The 16801-nt window shown below is 32.1% G+C and overlaps 1 protein-coding gene across 1 annotated transcript in view; it reads left to right on the forward strand.

Moving 5' to 3' along the window:
• MICU2 (mitochondrial calcium uptake 2) overlaps positions 1-16801 on the forward strand; it is a 170239-nt gene that overhangs the window by 54557 nt on the left and 98881 nt on the right. Inside the window, exon 2 of the mRNA XM_051990680.1 lies at positions 16395-16533. Coding sequence (XP_051846640.1) covers positions 16395-16533 — 139 coding nt within the window. The remainder of the gene's footprint in view (positions 1-16394; positions 16534-16801) is intronic.

Raw genomic sequence — 16801 nt, forward strand, 5'->3', positions numbered from 1 at the left:
AGTTGTTCTTCTCTAGTAGCTTCCTAAAACAGCTGCTGTTTTCATACCATTCCTTCTGTTCTTTATATGTTATGGCTATATTTAGTCAGCAAACTATTTTTATGAAAATATTCCATATATCATTATTTAGGCAATATAAATGACCACAGTAAACTTATACGACTTGTAAATATAAGTGGATCTGTTTGACACATCACCAATGTATTCCTATTTTCCATGGAATTTATCAATGTGTGTCCCACTAAAATTAAGTCAGAATTTTATCGACAGTACCCAGCACAAAATTTGACCATATATTAGGGCATAAAAACTTCATAATCAAATGCAGAAAGGCAGAAATAGTAAATGCTTATTTTTCAGACCACAATGCAATAAAAAATATATTCAATAAAGGAGTAGGGAAAGATAGAATAAAAACCAATGCAAAATTAAATAAATTAATTCTAAAAAATAAGTGGGTCAAGACAATGACATTAAGACAACATACCAAAACCTATAGGATGCAGCCAAAGCAGTTCTTAGGGGAAAGTTTACATCTCTGAAAAATTACATGAATAAAATAGTGAAAGAGGAGATCAATGAATTAATTGAGCATACAACTAAAAAAAGCCAGAAAAAGAACAAATTAAAAACCCCCAATTAAATACCAAATTCGAAATTCTGAAATTCAAAGGAGAGATTAATAAAATTGAAACTAAGAAAATTTGAACTAATAAAACTAAGAGTTGGTTTTATGAAAAAAAAAATCAACAAAATAGATCAACCTTTGGTTAATTAGATCAGAAAAAGGAAAGAAAAAAACTAAATCACTAGCATCAAAAATGAAAAAAGTGAACTTGCCACCAATGAAAAAGAAATTAAAGCAATAATTAGAAGCTGTTTTGCCCAACTGTATGGCAGCAAATATGACAATCTAATTAAAATGAATAATATTTATAAAATTATAAATTGCCCAGATTAACAGAAGAGGAAATAAATTACTTTAAAAATAGTCCCATTTTAGAAAAACCCACACAATAAATAACAAATAAAATGTTTGATGGTCTACATACCAAGACAAACCCAAGAACTATATGAACATAATTACAAAACACTTTTCACACAAATAAAGTTAGATCTAAACAATTGGAAAGATATCAATTCTCACAAATAGGCTGAGCTAATATAATAAAACTGACAATTCTGCCTAAATTGGTCTACTTGTTCAGTGCCATACAAATCAAAATGACAAAAAAATTATTTTATAGTACTAGAAAAAATAATAACAAAATTAATCTAGAACAACCAAAGGTCAAGAATATCAAGGGAATTAATGAAAAAAAAATTACAAAGGATGGTGGCTTAGCCGTACCAAACCTAAAATTAAAAAAAATTTTAAAAGCAGCAGTCATCAAAACCATTTGGTGTTGGCTAAGAAATAATAGTGAATCAGTGGAATAGATTAGATAGACACAACACAATAATCAAGACCTATACTAATCTAGTATTTGAAAAACTCTAAAAATCTAGTTTCTGGAATAAGAATTCACTATTTGACAAAGATTGCTGGGAAAACTGAAAAATAATACGTCAGAAACTTGGTATAGACCTACATCTCACATCCCATGAGCATAAAGGATGTTACCATAAACAAATAGGGAGCGCAAGAGATAGTTTAATTATCAGATCTTTGGAGAAGAAAGGAATTTATAACCAAAGAAAAATTGGAGAACATTATGAAAGGCAAAATGGACAACATTGATTACATTAAATTAAAAAGGTTTTACACAAAACCAACAGAAACAAGATTAAAAGAGAATGCAAAGCTGGGGAGGGGGGAGATCTATTGCCAGTATTTCTGAAAAAGGTCTCATTTCTAAAATACATAAAGAACCATGTCAAATTTATAAGAAAACAAGTCATTCCCTAATTGATAAATGGTAAAAGGATATTAACAGACAGTTTTCAGATGATGAAATTAAAGCCATCTGTAGTTATATGAAAAAATGCTCTAAATCACTTGATTAGAGAAATGCAAATTAAAACAACTCTTGAGGTAGTATAGCATCTCACATCTCTCAAATTGACTAAGATGAGAAAAGATAATGATAAATTTTGAAGGGGATTTGGGAAAACTGGGACACTAATGTATTATTGGTAGAGTTGTGAAATGATCCTGCCATCTGGAAAGCAATCTGCAAGTATGCCCAAAGGGCTGTAAAACTGTGCATAACATTTGACCCAGCAGTGCCATTACTGGGCTTATATCCCAAGGAAATCTTAAAGGAGGAAAAGGACCCACATGAGCAAAGATGTTTGTAGCAGCTCTTTTTGTGGTAGCAAAGAATTAGAAAATGAGTAGATGTCCATCAACTAAGGAATGACTGAACAAGTTGTGGTAAATGAAGATAATGGAATGTTATTGTTCTATAAAAATGATGAACAAGCTGATTATAGAAAGACCTGGGAAAATTTACACAAACTTAGTTTTTCTCAGTGGTTCAGTGGTCCTAAGCAATCCTAATAGACTTTGGACAGAAAAAGCCATTTGCATCCAGAAAAAGAACTAAGGAGATTGAATGTAAAAGAACATATGCTATATTCACTTCCTTTTTTTTTCCTCTCATGGTTTTACTCTGTATTAAAAAAATTTTTAAGGAATAGAAAAAAAGAAAAAGAAATTAACTCAGAGGCCAAGAAACAATCCCAAGTCTCTGTTCTATTTTCCTCTTCTTTCAATCCTAAAAAAAAACAAAAAACACATAAAGAGCTATTGACACTTGTTTTTTTTTTTTTTTTAATAGATCAGTAGTTATTCCTATTATCTGACTACCATCTTAGCCCTGAGAAAGTATTAAATGATATATGCGAGAATCTTCTCTCCCATAAGCATTCAAGAAAACTATAGTTTCATATGTTATTAAAAATCTAATTCATATTGTTGTTGTTGTTGTTGTTGTTTTTTAAGTTTTAATTCATAGTATTTTAGAACAGTTTACTTAGACTCCTGGAATCTGAGGCTATTCTTCTTCCATCTTGCAATTCACCAGGCTTGCCTCCCTACATGCTCCTTATACTTTAGTATAACGTGATAAGATTTTAGACTTCAATTCTTTCAGCAGATTCAGATCCTTCTTTCTTAGCAATCTGGTTGTTATTGGACCAATTGATTATTTAATTACATTTATCAAGGATTTTCATCACTAGTTTTACCTTGGAGTTTCTCCATTGTAGTTTTCATATTGAAAAGTTCTTGGGGTCTGGAGTCCTTTTAACTTTTGTCATTACTTTTTTGTTTTGATAAACCTGTGTAAGTCCATCAGGCTTATTGGCCAAGTAAGTGGTAAAGTATCTGCTTAGTGAATTTAACAGTATTTCTGTTTGATCAGAACTTTTAACTCTGCCAGTAGTTTCAGCACCAAGGGAAAGAGGAGGAAGGCCCAACAGCAACGAGCCCTGAAGAGTCTCAGATTTCTCCCCAGACAAGATGGCAGTCCACACAACTGCAACATGAAGTAACCACCTCATCTGAGTTAGGGAAGATTGAGGTTGCTGATAAGGAATGTGAGGCTCAGCAGAAAGAAACAACCAAAACAATCTGCAGAAGCCACAGGGCAGGGATGCTGCCAACTACAGACACTCTGAGAAGAATGGAGTTCTTAGTTTGAGGTCCAAATCAGAGGGCAGAATTGAAGGAGGACCTGAGGCCAAATGTACCAATCTTCCTATTCCTCACAGGGCTAGAAATAATTACATCAAAAAATAGATCATCAGGCAAAGGAAAAAGAATCCAACCACAGAAAGTTATATAAGAATAGGGAAAACTGGAATTCATCTTCAGAGGAGGATACTGAAGTAAAAAATAAAAAATCTCTCCTACCCAAAAGAGTAATGTCAAATGGTCACCTGCCCAAAAAGAATTCATAGAGGAACTCAAAAAAGACTTTAAAAATCAAATGAGAGAGATTGTAGAAAAGCTAAGATGAACAAGCAAACAAGATTATGAAAAGAAAGATCCAAAGTTTTAAGGAAGAACATGACTTCCTGGAAAACTAGAATTAGCAAGAAGAAACCATCAAAGTTATAAGAGACCAAGAAATAATAGAACAAAATATGAAGAATAAAAAAAGTGAAAGAGAATGTGAGACTTCTCACAAGAAAAATAGTAGATCTAGAGGACCAATCAAAAAGAGAAAATATAAGAATAATTGGACTGCTTGAAAGCTAGCCCCAAAACCAAATCTTGATACAATACAAGAAAGAATTAAGAAAATTGTCCTGAAGTTTTAGAACAAGAGGGGAAAGTAGAAATAGAAAAAATCCTCTGACCATTAACTGAAAGGGATCCTATAAGGAAAATCTACAGGAACATCATTGCTAAATTTTTAGACCCCCAGATCAAAGAGAAAATTTTATAAGCACAACAATAATAAACCAGTTCAAATATGCTGGAGCCTTAAGACCTATCAACAGCTACAATAAAAGACATCAGGTGTTAGGATATTATACAGAAGATAAAAAAATATGATTGTGGCCAAAAATACTACATAGAGCAAAAATAAGCATAAATCTGAACAAAAAAATGGACATTTAACAAATTGCCAGAAGTTCAGGATTTTGTTGCAAAAAACCCTAAACTCAATTTGACATATAGGAGCCAAGAAAAATATAAAGCAAACATCAAAGACTAATTTCAAAAGACTCTAAGTTCAAACTGCTCATTTTATATATGGAAATGTAAACTTTATGTCTAAGATTGTCATTAATAATTGGTTAGTTCAGAAGAAAGATTGAGGCTGATTATGATATGATTTTAAAAAGTAAAATTGTAGGAAAAGTAAAAACATTAATTTTGTGAATGGGTTAAAGGGGGAATACTACACATATATAACAGTGTAAAACTCTTAAAATTTACAAAGAAATAAGGGGAGGGGAAGGGATAAGGTAGGGTATAGAAGGATGTGATAAAGATGGAGAGATGGTGGAAGGAGAAGATAAAGGAGGGATCATTAGGCAGAGAGAGATTAATAGCAAATCAAATTAGCTGTAGAAGTAAAGTAGAAGAGTTAGTAGTATAGGAAAGATAAAACAGAATAGTCAGCAGGAATAGGAAACAAGATATACACACAGTAAAAATGATCAGGAGTAGAATTATTAGAGAAAAATTTTTTTTCATTCATTTTTGAATTCATTCATTCATTCATTTTTTTCATTCATCTCAGACAAAAATAAAATTAAAAGGATTCAATCAAAGAGAAGTCTACATTATACATCAGCCATATTGATAATGTTTTAGACTATTGCTTGGCATAGGAAATGATGAGTTGCTAGATTTAGAAAAATATGGAAAGACTTAAGAGACATAAGAAGGATGATGTTATCCATCTTCAGAGAAACAGGATAAACATAACCTTATATATATGTATATGAATATATGTGTGTATATGTGTATCTATGTGTGACTACAGATATCTATGTATTTGTATGTGTATATATGTGTATATGTACATAAAAATATCTGTATAACTGTAGGTTCCTTGGAGGAGATAGAGGAGAGCAAGGGAAAGAAAAGAATAAAGTAAAAAGTGCACAGCAGAAAAAAGAAAACCTAAAAGGAAGTAAAGAAAACATGGACAGTTCTGAATACAGTGTATTCTTTTATTATATATGCTTTCTTGAAATGGAAATTTATTCTTAAATATTTTGAATTCTTTTTTTTTCTATTTTGTATTTAAATTTTAAATTAAAAGAGTTGGTGTCCATAAAACCTGGACCCACTTGGACCCTAGGCCTGCCTTCATCATTCACTACCACAGAAGACCAATGCTTCATGTCTGTGTAGATGTAGTTTGGTAAGGTCCTATTTCTTTGGTCATTAACAGTGATCTCCACTTTCCCATGTTGGAAAATCCCTATATAGTTGATGACCTCATATTTTAAAGTCAGCCGGAGTCAGGAATTCAGGTTAAAGGAAAATCTTTGTTCTTTATTCTTTGTGGAGGTGAAGAGGGATGGCGATAGAAAGTGAGAGCAGCCGCGACATGAACCCAGCCAGCAGTCCCTCTATGCCTCTCTTCCTGCCCCTCGGCCTCCACCCACCAAAATCATCCCTACATTATTTCCTACACAACACATCAGGACTTGCACAAAGAGTGGGCGGGGGCCATTCTTTCTCCAAGCATATATATTAATAGTGAGTATGGTCCAATTACTATTTAGCCTCACGTGCTTGGGACCTCAGTGCATAAACTCAAGCTTCAGCCTATTATTATATATAGTGGTGCCAAAATCATTGACAACTGCAGTTCCCAACCTCCACTTGTACTGCAATCATAGTCTACTAGTAGAGTAGAATTTACATAACTGCTGGTGTGTTCCAAAGCTGTTTTTTTTTTTTTAATAAAATCAGCATGATGATAAAGCTGGAAGAAAAAAACATCAGATTCATAATTCTTTCAAATAAATTCTTACTTTTCAAGTAAGAAAAATATTTTTACATTTAAATAGCTCCTGCTAAATATTCATGTTTTGATCATTTATAATGCTACTCATGGTCAGTTGTGAATAACACAAAAGTCTTTAATGTTTATGCTTAGCTGTTGTAATAAAGACTTCCTTTTTTATTGAAAATGCAGAGTAGAAAAACCTGCTATAGCTATACATTAATCTTAACTGCTTTCAACACAATTAAAGTTACTTGATAGTCAATCATGTTAGAAAAGCCAAATTTTTCAAATAAGGATATAAAATATAACAAGCCATTTTGTGACAACCTATCCTTAATCCAGATAAGCAAAAAACTTGAATTGTAAACCTAATTCTATGAAGTGTCAGCAAACATTACAGTTCTTTAAATGAAGCAAACAGAATATTTTCAACTACTTGGAAAAAAATTTACAGCACCATTTCTTGAAATATGTGGAAAAATTAATGTGATAATACAATTACAAATTGTAATTGTTCTTTCATTAATGGGCTCTCTCTTTGGAAATGTTTTTAATTATTTTAGTTATTATTAGCTATTGTGTATTATGTTATTAAAAATTAAAACAAATTTTTAGAGTTCTATAATTCATAAATTTCAGAATAGCTTTCTCCCTTGTTACTCACAATTAGTTATGTTTTACAATATTTAAGAGAACAGAAGTTGTTTCTCATTAAGTATAAGAACAAATTTAAATAAACTAAATTAGAAGCTTTTTCTGAGTTCTTACAGATAGCTAGACTTGCATATTAATAAAATTTAAGAAACTTTTCAGTATTTCAGACTCAGTCAATTAAATTTTTCTTTTTGGTTTTCTAGTTTTTTCTTAATAAACACTGAATTTTAGGGGGTCCAGGATTGTCTCACAAAGTATATCTATTTAAATCATTAAAAACTGTATTATAACTTAGAATTTTGCTTTAGTCAATTTTTCTTCTTTTTTTATCCTCTATATAACATAATTAAATGATATAATAAATAAGCCATTGTTTGATATTTGATATTAATATTGAATATGCCTTAAAATTGATTTTTTCTTACTATTTGACAAAATATAAGGTTCTACAGCCTATTCCAATAATACTCATAAACTGAAATGTGGCTTTATTTACTTAGCCTTTATTTTGCTATTTTTAAAAATATTACTAAAACTAATAGTGATAAAAATGAGACAATGTACAAATTTTTATAGGATACAAATAAATCAGTCCTTTTAAAAACTTACATCTCTGAACTCTTATGAAAGAGAAAAAGGAAATTTAAATTGAGCAAAATATTTAAAAACTACAAAGCAATTTAATAACCCATCTCAAAATAATACAAAGGAGATTTTGACAAAGATTCTATGCCAATAAAAAATTGAAATATTTTTTAAATTAAAAAGAATGATAAATTATTTGCTAATTTCATCAAATAAAGATCAAAAATCAAGTTAACAAAATCAGAATTAAAGAAGCAGAAGAAACAAATAGAGAGTAAATGAAACCATTTACTCAGATGCATCTGTGATTTCATCAGTTTGCATCTTTACTCCAATGAGATGCATCCATTACATAACTGCCTATCCCGAGCAGCTTCTGTCCATGTCCTCCTAGATCCTCAGCACAGATGTTCCACATAATATATCCAAAAAGGATGTTGCAGCATTAGGAAAACATAATAGCATAATAACACTTATTAATTGGTTAGGTTCTCTGTCTCACTTTCCTCATTCCAGTCCATTTCCTACTTCATTGTCAAAGTGATCTGGCAAAAGCAATTTAGCCCCTTTTCTACCTTTCCAGTCTTCTTACTTCCTTCTATACATTCCACTTTGATGTTCCTTACATCTGATTCTTCTCCTGACTGTACCTTTTTACTGACTATCCATCATAGCAGAAATGGATTCCTTTTCCTCACCTCTTCACTTCTGGACTTCCTTCAGAATTCAGTTCACTTAACTTCTGTAAGAGACCTTGTGTGAGTCCCTCACATGGCTAATGCCCTTCTTCTGAGGTTAGCTATTTACATTCTGTATATGTTATATACACATAGTAGTTTAAATGTTGTCTCTCCTATTAAAATGTAAGTTCTGTGGGTGTACAGATTACATTTTTTTAACTGCTTTTTTAAAAAATTTCTAGTACTTATCATTACTGGCATATCGTAATGCCAGTAAACAATAAATGCTTGTTGATTGATTATTAATGATAAAACATATGATTACATCAATGAGTGCAGAAAAAGGCCTCAATGAAATACAATTAAAGATTTTAAAAACATAGGAATGAAAGGGCCTTAAACATCAACAAAAGTACTTAATATCAAAAAAAAGTGGAAATTTTTTGTAATTGAGAAACACTGGAAACTTTCCCAATGAGATCACAAATGAAACAAAGATTCCCATTGTCATTATTGCTATTTGGTATGGTACTTAAAATGCTGATTATAGTAATTAGACAAGAAGAATTTCAGGAAATAAACTTTGTTAAAAGAAGAAGCAGAATTATTTCTGTCAACAATGATTTTTTTTTACTTAGAAAACCACAAAGAACCAACTTAAAAATTTATCAAGATAATTATTTCAATATAGCAGAATGTAAATCTATCAAATAATCATATTATTACCAAAGCCACAAAGAAGAGATTAAAAGAGAAGTAAATAATAAAAGTCATTCCACAGATACTAGAGAAAAAGAAACAGCTTGTACAAAGGATTATGAAGGTTTCATGTAATTTGAGCATTAAAGGCAGGAACAGTATGTTAAGAGGTATAATGTGTTATAAGCTAAGAAAGATAGGCTTATGGAAGATTTTAAGTGCAAAACAGAATAGTATCATCAGGGAAAGCTGCATGAAGGCAGAGGTATTTGAGCTTTACTATAAATTACAGAAAGACTTTGACAAGTAGAAATGCTATGATGTTAGAGGGAAGTAGTCCAGTCATAAAGGAAAAATCAGAAAGAGTACTGATAATGGCATCAGAAGATCTGAGCTCAAATCCTGGCTTAAACATTTATTAGCTATATGTTTTGGGTAAATTGCTTAATTTGGTCTCAGTCTCTTTATCTGTAAAATGAGAGTGTTTAATTATATATTCCCTGAAGTCCCTTCCAGTTATTATCATATTTCACCTGGTTATTGCAAGAATCAAATGCAGTATATAAATCTCATGAAAAGAGAGATGTAGTAAGTAGCCATTTGACAAAAAACATGAGAGTCCATAGAGGGAAGTTGTCTGATATTATAAAAAATATATAGAGAAATATAATGAGGTTATAGAATCAAAGACAGGGCTGGAAAGGATTTTCCTCTCTTGACTTCAGATCTCTCTGATTTTCTCCTCTACCACCCTGAGTTAGCAATAATAAAAGAATGATATCAATGAGTTAAGAATTTTTAAATAAGATCTTCTTAGCTGAGCTCTCACTGTTTGCTTGATCAACTTTTAAAAGTAAATTATTCGGCTGAAAGAATGGTAAAAATAGAGAAGGATGCCCCAAAGTAGAATATTGAAGAAGACTAGACAAAAACATTATGCAACTTTTCATTCCATGTTAAATGACAAGTGTAATTACTAACAAAGTGATGTTTTACTTTGTCTCTGTTCACATACGACTGAAGATTTACAACCCAGTCAAAAACATATTCTAGATGCTGTTCTGTTTGTACATACTCTTTCATAATTTTTATCATGAGCCACCCTTTGCTTATAGAAACCATGGAACTAAATCTTGGTGGGTTCCTGCCACGTTAATTGAAGCCATGGAGCCTGTCATACAAAATTACCCAGGGTAAAGATGGACTAATGTGACAATACCGTATGGATTGAGGTGTTTTTTCCAGGGCAGTTTGACAATAGAAGAATCATTAGAAGTATCCCTTTGAGAGCCATCTGTCATTGATTTAAAGGGGGTGGGGAGAGCGGGTATGGAGACAGGGAGGACACACTATGCCTCCTGAGGATTTAGAACCACAAAGCAAAGGAAGTAATAACTCTCTGTTTCACTGTTATGTGTGTTGTCCTTTCAAGTTCCTGTAGTTTACATGCTGCAGTGATTGATTGAAGTTAGCCCACAGTAGTTCCTCAGCAATAAAGGTCTGTCATGTTGAAGGTCTTTTTGTTCCTTGACTGTTTTTAATGATACCCAACACAACAGTACCTACTACTTAAACCTTTTACGATAAGTCCTCCAGTCAATTCCCAATGGTTCAAATAACAAGGTGTTAACTTATTTTCAGCAGTAAACATAACACTGAAATGCATTGTTTTCTTATTTATCTAATTAACCCTTTGTTACTTATTTCTTTTAAGATTGTTTTCTGTCTTTGTTTGTTTAAAAAATGTAGAAATACCAGGGAATTCAAGCGGTTTTAATGGCAAAAGAAAAGTTATTTACTTTCTCAGTTAAATTCCTCTACTTGTCTGTGCTCTTTGTTTACATTGCCAAGCCTTTGTCATCTTATAGACAAAGATAAGTCTAGCTGCTTACCATTGATTTTTCTGGAAAAAGCCTCAATCCTGTGAATAAAATGGCCTATTCTTGACATCAACCACACTAGGCTTTTCTCCTTAAATTCTAGTTCAGAAATAGCCAGCAACTGCTTCACATCCATCATTTCTCTGGATGTCATTAGGTGGATAGCATATTTCATCTGGGAATTATGATTGATTATTGTATTGATGAAAATCTTTACAATTGATTGTTTTTTATAATATTGTTATTATATAATTATTCTGATTCTGTTCATTTCACTCTGCATTGTTTTTTACATTTCTTCCCTGGTTTCTCTGAAAATTACCCCTTTCACCATTTCTTATAGCTCAGTAATAGTCCATCATATTTATATGCCACAACTTGTTCATCCATCCCCTAATAGACAACTCACTCCCCCACACTCAGTTGCTGTTCTTTGCCATCACAAAAAGAGCTTCTATAAAAGTTTTTACATATAAATACTTTTCCTTTTTTGATCTCTTCAGAATATGGGTGAAAGGATATGTAACATTTAATAGCTTTTTGGACATAATTCCAAATTGTTTTCTATAGTAACTAGAACAAATTTACAGCACCTCCAACTGTGCATTAGTTTTCATATTCCCTCCAGCATTTATCATTTTCCTATTCTGGCATGTTAGCCAGTTTGATAGGTGTGAGGTACAATCTTAAAGTTGTTTTAATTTGAATTTCTCTTAATAGTGATTTGGAGCTTTTTTTTTTTTTTCATGACTATTTGTAGGTAGACTGGATTTCTTTCTCTGAAAACTGTTCATATCCTTTGATCATTTATCAACTGAGGAATGACTTATAAATTTGAAACAGTTCCTTATTTATCTTTGACATTAAAGCTTTATGGGAGAAACTTGTTAGAGAAAAAAAATTAATTTGCCTGCTTTCCTAATAATTTTAACTGAATTTTGTTTCTGCTACAATTTTTTTAAAATTTTCTATAAACAAAATATTTTGTCTTTAGTAATTCACTCTTTCTCTTTCTTGACTCCTCTTTTTTCCATAGATAGAACAGTTACTTAACTTACTCATAAATAGGATAGTTTCTTTCTTGCTCCTCTCATTTGTTTATGATAAACATGTATAAATCAAGTACCCTTTCAGAGCTTATTTTGGTTTAAATATGAGATGTTGGTCTATACCTAGTTTATTCCATATTCAGTTTTCCCAAAATATTATGTAAAATAGTGAATTCTTGCCCTGGTAGCTGGAATCTTTGGTTTTATCAAACATTCGGTTACTGTGCACATTTGTTTTTGTATATTGTGTACCTATTATGTTCCACTGATCAACCTTATTTCTTAACCAGTACTAAATTGTTTTAACGATTACTTTGATGCATTATTTGATATCTGATAATACCAGACCCTTTTCTTCTTACTTTTTTTTTTCATTAATTCCCCACGAGATTCTTGACCTTCTGTTCCTCCAAGTGAATTTTTAAAATTATTTTTTCTAATTCCATAAAACAGTTTGATTAGTTTAGTCAAGGTGGGAGACTTTGAATATGCCTTGTTTCCCATTGCTACCTTCAGGTTCTTCTTGTACCACTATCATTCACTGATTACTCATCCTTTGAAATTCACTTGATCTTTAACATCAAATCAAAATTCTGGTAGCTGTTGTCTACAGACTCCTGGACATTCATCTTTCCTTTTCTCAGTAGATTAAATCCTTGGTTAATGATCTTTCTCTCCTCTCCAACTCCTGTCTTTATTCAAGGTAACTTCAACAAACATATATGTTGATACTCCATCCAATGGTTATTTAACTTTCCAGTTATTTAACTTAATCATTTTTTTATGAACTACTCCACTCCACTGCAGTCATGCTTAAAGGTACCCTTGGTCTTGCTTGCTTTCACTCACAAATTCCTTCTTCATGAACTCTCAAATTCCCTTATCTGTTCACAATTGATTGTCATTTTATCTCTCCCTCTACCTTTTAATACCAAATTCTGTATTTGATCCATACCCCTCAATCTCTCATTTTCCTCCCAGGCCGTCACTCCTATGTTAGCTACATTCTCCACCATTTTCCATCTTGATGCTTTGATGAATTATTTCAAGTCTGCTTATTCTTGAGTCCATGACTTTTTTGTATCACTAATTTTGCCCTTCTAAGCATGAGCCTTGGATCTCTCCCTTCAACCACTGTCTTCCCTTTCAAGCATGTACTATTAAAGGAAGGTGGAGAAACTTATGTAGCTATGCTACCTGGGTCTACCATAAATTTATGTTATATAAGCTCAACTGGATTCTCAGTACTACTAGGAAATCTTTTATACCACCTGATTAATTCACTATCCCACTTAACTACAGCAACTCTTCCTTTCTCAAATTTCCCATGGCTTCTTCTCAGCTGAAATCATTGAGAACTTCTTCTCCCTTCCTCCTCTCACATCATTCAGCTTTCTTCTATCACTATTTCTTCACTCCTGTTTCACATGATGAAGAGACCCTAATGGAAGAACTAACCTCTCTATATGCACAAATGATGCCATTTCATCCAGTATTCCCCAGCAGATTGCCCCTTTTATTATCTTCACTCTCACCTATCTTTAATCTCTTATATGTACTGGCTGCTTCCTGCTACATACAAACATGCCCAGTTTTCCCCATTTTAAAACAAACAAACAAAAAAACCTCTTACTTGAAAGGTATTAAACCTCTCCATATGACAAAATAGTTATCAATTCAGTAGGGATTTTTAAAAATCAAGTTGATTATTTGATGTTAAGAGAGGAAAAAAACTTATTAAGCTTATAACTACTATATTGGTACCCTCAGTTAACCAACATCTCTTGTGACTTAAAGAAAATTAATTTCTTTCAAGTTTGTCCCTCTGTTTCCATTTCTACTGCTATCATCATATCATTTCAGTCTCTCAGTATATCTTGTCTGAAACTGTCAATTATTCACTTAGCATTTATTAAGCTCCTATAGTGTGCCAGACCCTGGGCTAAGCCTGTCACTACTAAAGTAAGATACAGCATTTGTCCTGTCATTTCCCCTTCCTGAACACAGTCAATGATTCCCTGTTTTATTATGAAAAAGGTATGGACTCCCAATCCTTTTCAGGATCCCCATAATTCAGATTCAACTAACCTTACTTTATACTCGATTTCCAGTACTCTTTCCACTTTGTAATACTGCTTATCCATACAAATGTGAGTTGCTGTTATTTTAATAATTAGAGAAATATACAAATCACTAGAGTCATAAAGCTTGGCACACAGGAAGCACTTAATAAATAAATTACTTACTCATAACCACTTATCTTGTTTGTTTTAAAGGAAGTTCTTGGTCAGGTATAAGTTAGAGTACATGACCCTTAAAATCACTTCCAATTCTGGGATCCAATTCCTTTTCCTGATATTGTCTGCCACAGGTTAAAAAAAAAAAAAATACCTGTAAGATTACTGAAACTTTGGGTGCTGAAAGTCCTACAATTAAGTCATCTTGTCTAGTCCTCTCATTTTGCTTATTAAAAAAAGCTAAGATTAAGAGAGGTTATTACTTTCCCAAAGTCACAAACTTGTTACTTTTAGAGGTTTATCTAAAACCCAGGCCTCCTGACTCTTATTTCACTATTCTTTAAAAGTTCTGACTCTACAACACAAACATATGTGCAGTTTTTAGAATCTCTTGTTTTACAATGACAGCTTAAAAAATCTTAGCTAGAGTTCTTTTGAAATTCAAACAAGGTGTCAGTTCACTGGTCTGAGATGAAATTAGTTCATAGGATCACAAATGTAGGGGCCTTAAAATTTGGTTCTAAATGTTTCACTTTTTATAGTCAGTCAAGAATTTAAGTATTTACTAGTGCCAGGCATTATGGCTGGCTAAAAACAGAGAGAAAAGGAAAAACAGTATTCCTCCCTATAGGGAGCTCACATTCTAATAGAGGAAACAACATATAAATAATTATGTACATACAAGATATATAATGATTAAATAAAAGATATTCTTGGAGGGAAGTCACTAGCAGTAGGTTTAATAATGAGGAATGAAGTGGGATAGTTTTGTGTGATATGTGAATTTTTTCGGTAAACTTACCTGTTTATGTATGAGGTAGGATTCAAACTCATTACCTGCTGGACTATCTCCAGATAACTTGATTAGTATTTCTATTTGCTCTTACTATAGGATGTTGGAAATTGACATATCAGTTATTCATTTATTTTGGAAACCAAAGCAAATATTTGTTAAGTATTTACTGTACATAAAACAGAAACAGAAAAACAATCTCAGGTTTAGGGATTTACCTGATAAGTCAGAGGGAGGAGGAATTGAGGGTATTTGGATGTCATTAGAGTAGCTATACATGACTACCTGGAAGATTGTAAACTGAGTAAGGAGTTTGAATATATTTAGAAGTATATTTAGAAAAGATCATATACTCTATGTGAAATGGTTTTCCATTTCCATTTGAGGGAGTGAAGCTCATAGCATGAAAAACAGGGTACATAAAAAACCTGGGTGAAATGACAATTTAATAGATTATGGCTAGAGATTAGAAATATCACTTTTAAGATTCCAAAAGGAGAGCAGTGCTATATTACAGTAGTCCATGATGAGACAATGCTGATAAATGTGATCAGTTACAATAACATGATGCCAGGATGCATCATGATGCCAAAGATGATAGTATTTCTCTCATATTATCCCTTTCCAGCTTGCTCTGGCAAAAATGTCAAGTCACAGTCTTATGACTCTTCTTGACAGCAGTAGAGTCAAATATCTTAGCAATACAGACTATGCTTTTCTAATTCCTATTCCAAAATAACAGATATTTTTTCAAATAGTAATAGCTAGTATTTTTGTAGTGTTTTAAAGTGATTAAAGCACTTTAACTGATTTGATCTAACACAACTCTTAAGAGATAGGTGCTATTATTATCCCCATTTTACAGGTGATTCTAATTGAATCTGAAAGAGTTAAAAGTGATTTGCCCAAGGACCATCAGCTATTAAATGTATGAGGTAGGATTCAAACTCATTACCTGCTGGACTATCTCCAGATAACTTGATTAATATTTCTATTTGCTCTTACTATAGGATGTTGGAAATTGACATATCAGTTATTCATTTATTTTGGAAACCAAAGCAAATTATTTGTTAAGTATTTATTGTACATAAAACATTGTGAGAGACACAGGTGATATCATGACAAAAATAAGAATTCTAGCCCCCGATGAGTTCTTGGGGGCAAAGAATTGTCTCATTTTGAAAACATAAGTCTTGATTGTGGATGAAAGTCATCTACAATGTCTACACTAGGAAACTCATTTAGTACAATTTGATTTGAGATTTGGAGAAATAGACCTGAATATGGAAAATAGTCTTTTAAATATAGGTCCTTTTAGGTTTACTTGTACTTGCTTTTACTTAAAATATTAATAGAAAATATTTTTAAATAGTTTTTTTTCTTTTCTTCTAGAAAAATGATGATGAAGAGGCAGAAAAATTGTCCATTAGAAAGCAGCGTTTCATGCAGTTTTCTTCACTGGAATATGAAGGAGAACATTATATGACACCCAGAGATTTCTTATATTCAGTAATGTTTGATCATATAGAGCGTAAGTTGATTTTTTTTTCTGATGGTTTTAAGTAGACAAAAACTCAAAAAAATTAAGAATTATAGAATTTTGACTAGGTCATTAACCTATAGGAGGGATTCCATTTTTTTTTGCAAAACTTCTAAGACTCCTCTCTGTAGTAAGTACCATGATACTGACTGAAGTCAGACCAGTTTGGCAGGTAGGGAGTAAAAGCTAAGAAATTCTTACACAGGTAAGGGTCAGAACTACAATGCAAACAAGTTTAAGTCACAAACTAGATGGATAA

The sequence above is a fragment of the Antechinus flavipes genome, chromosome 3, assembly GCF_016432865.1.
Source record: "Antechinus flavipes isolate AdamAnt ecotype Samford, QLD, Australia chromosome 3, AdamAnt_v2, whole genome shotgun sequence".
Taxonomy (NCBI): Eukaryota; Metazoa; Chordata; class Mammalia; order Dasyuromorphia; family Dasyuridae; genus Antechinus; species Antechinus flavipes.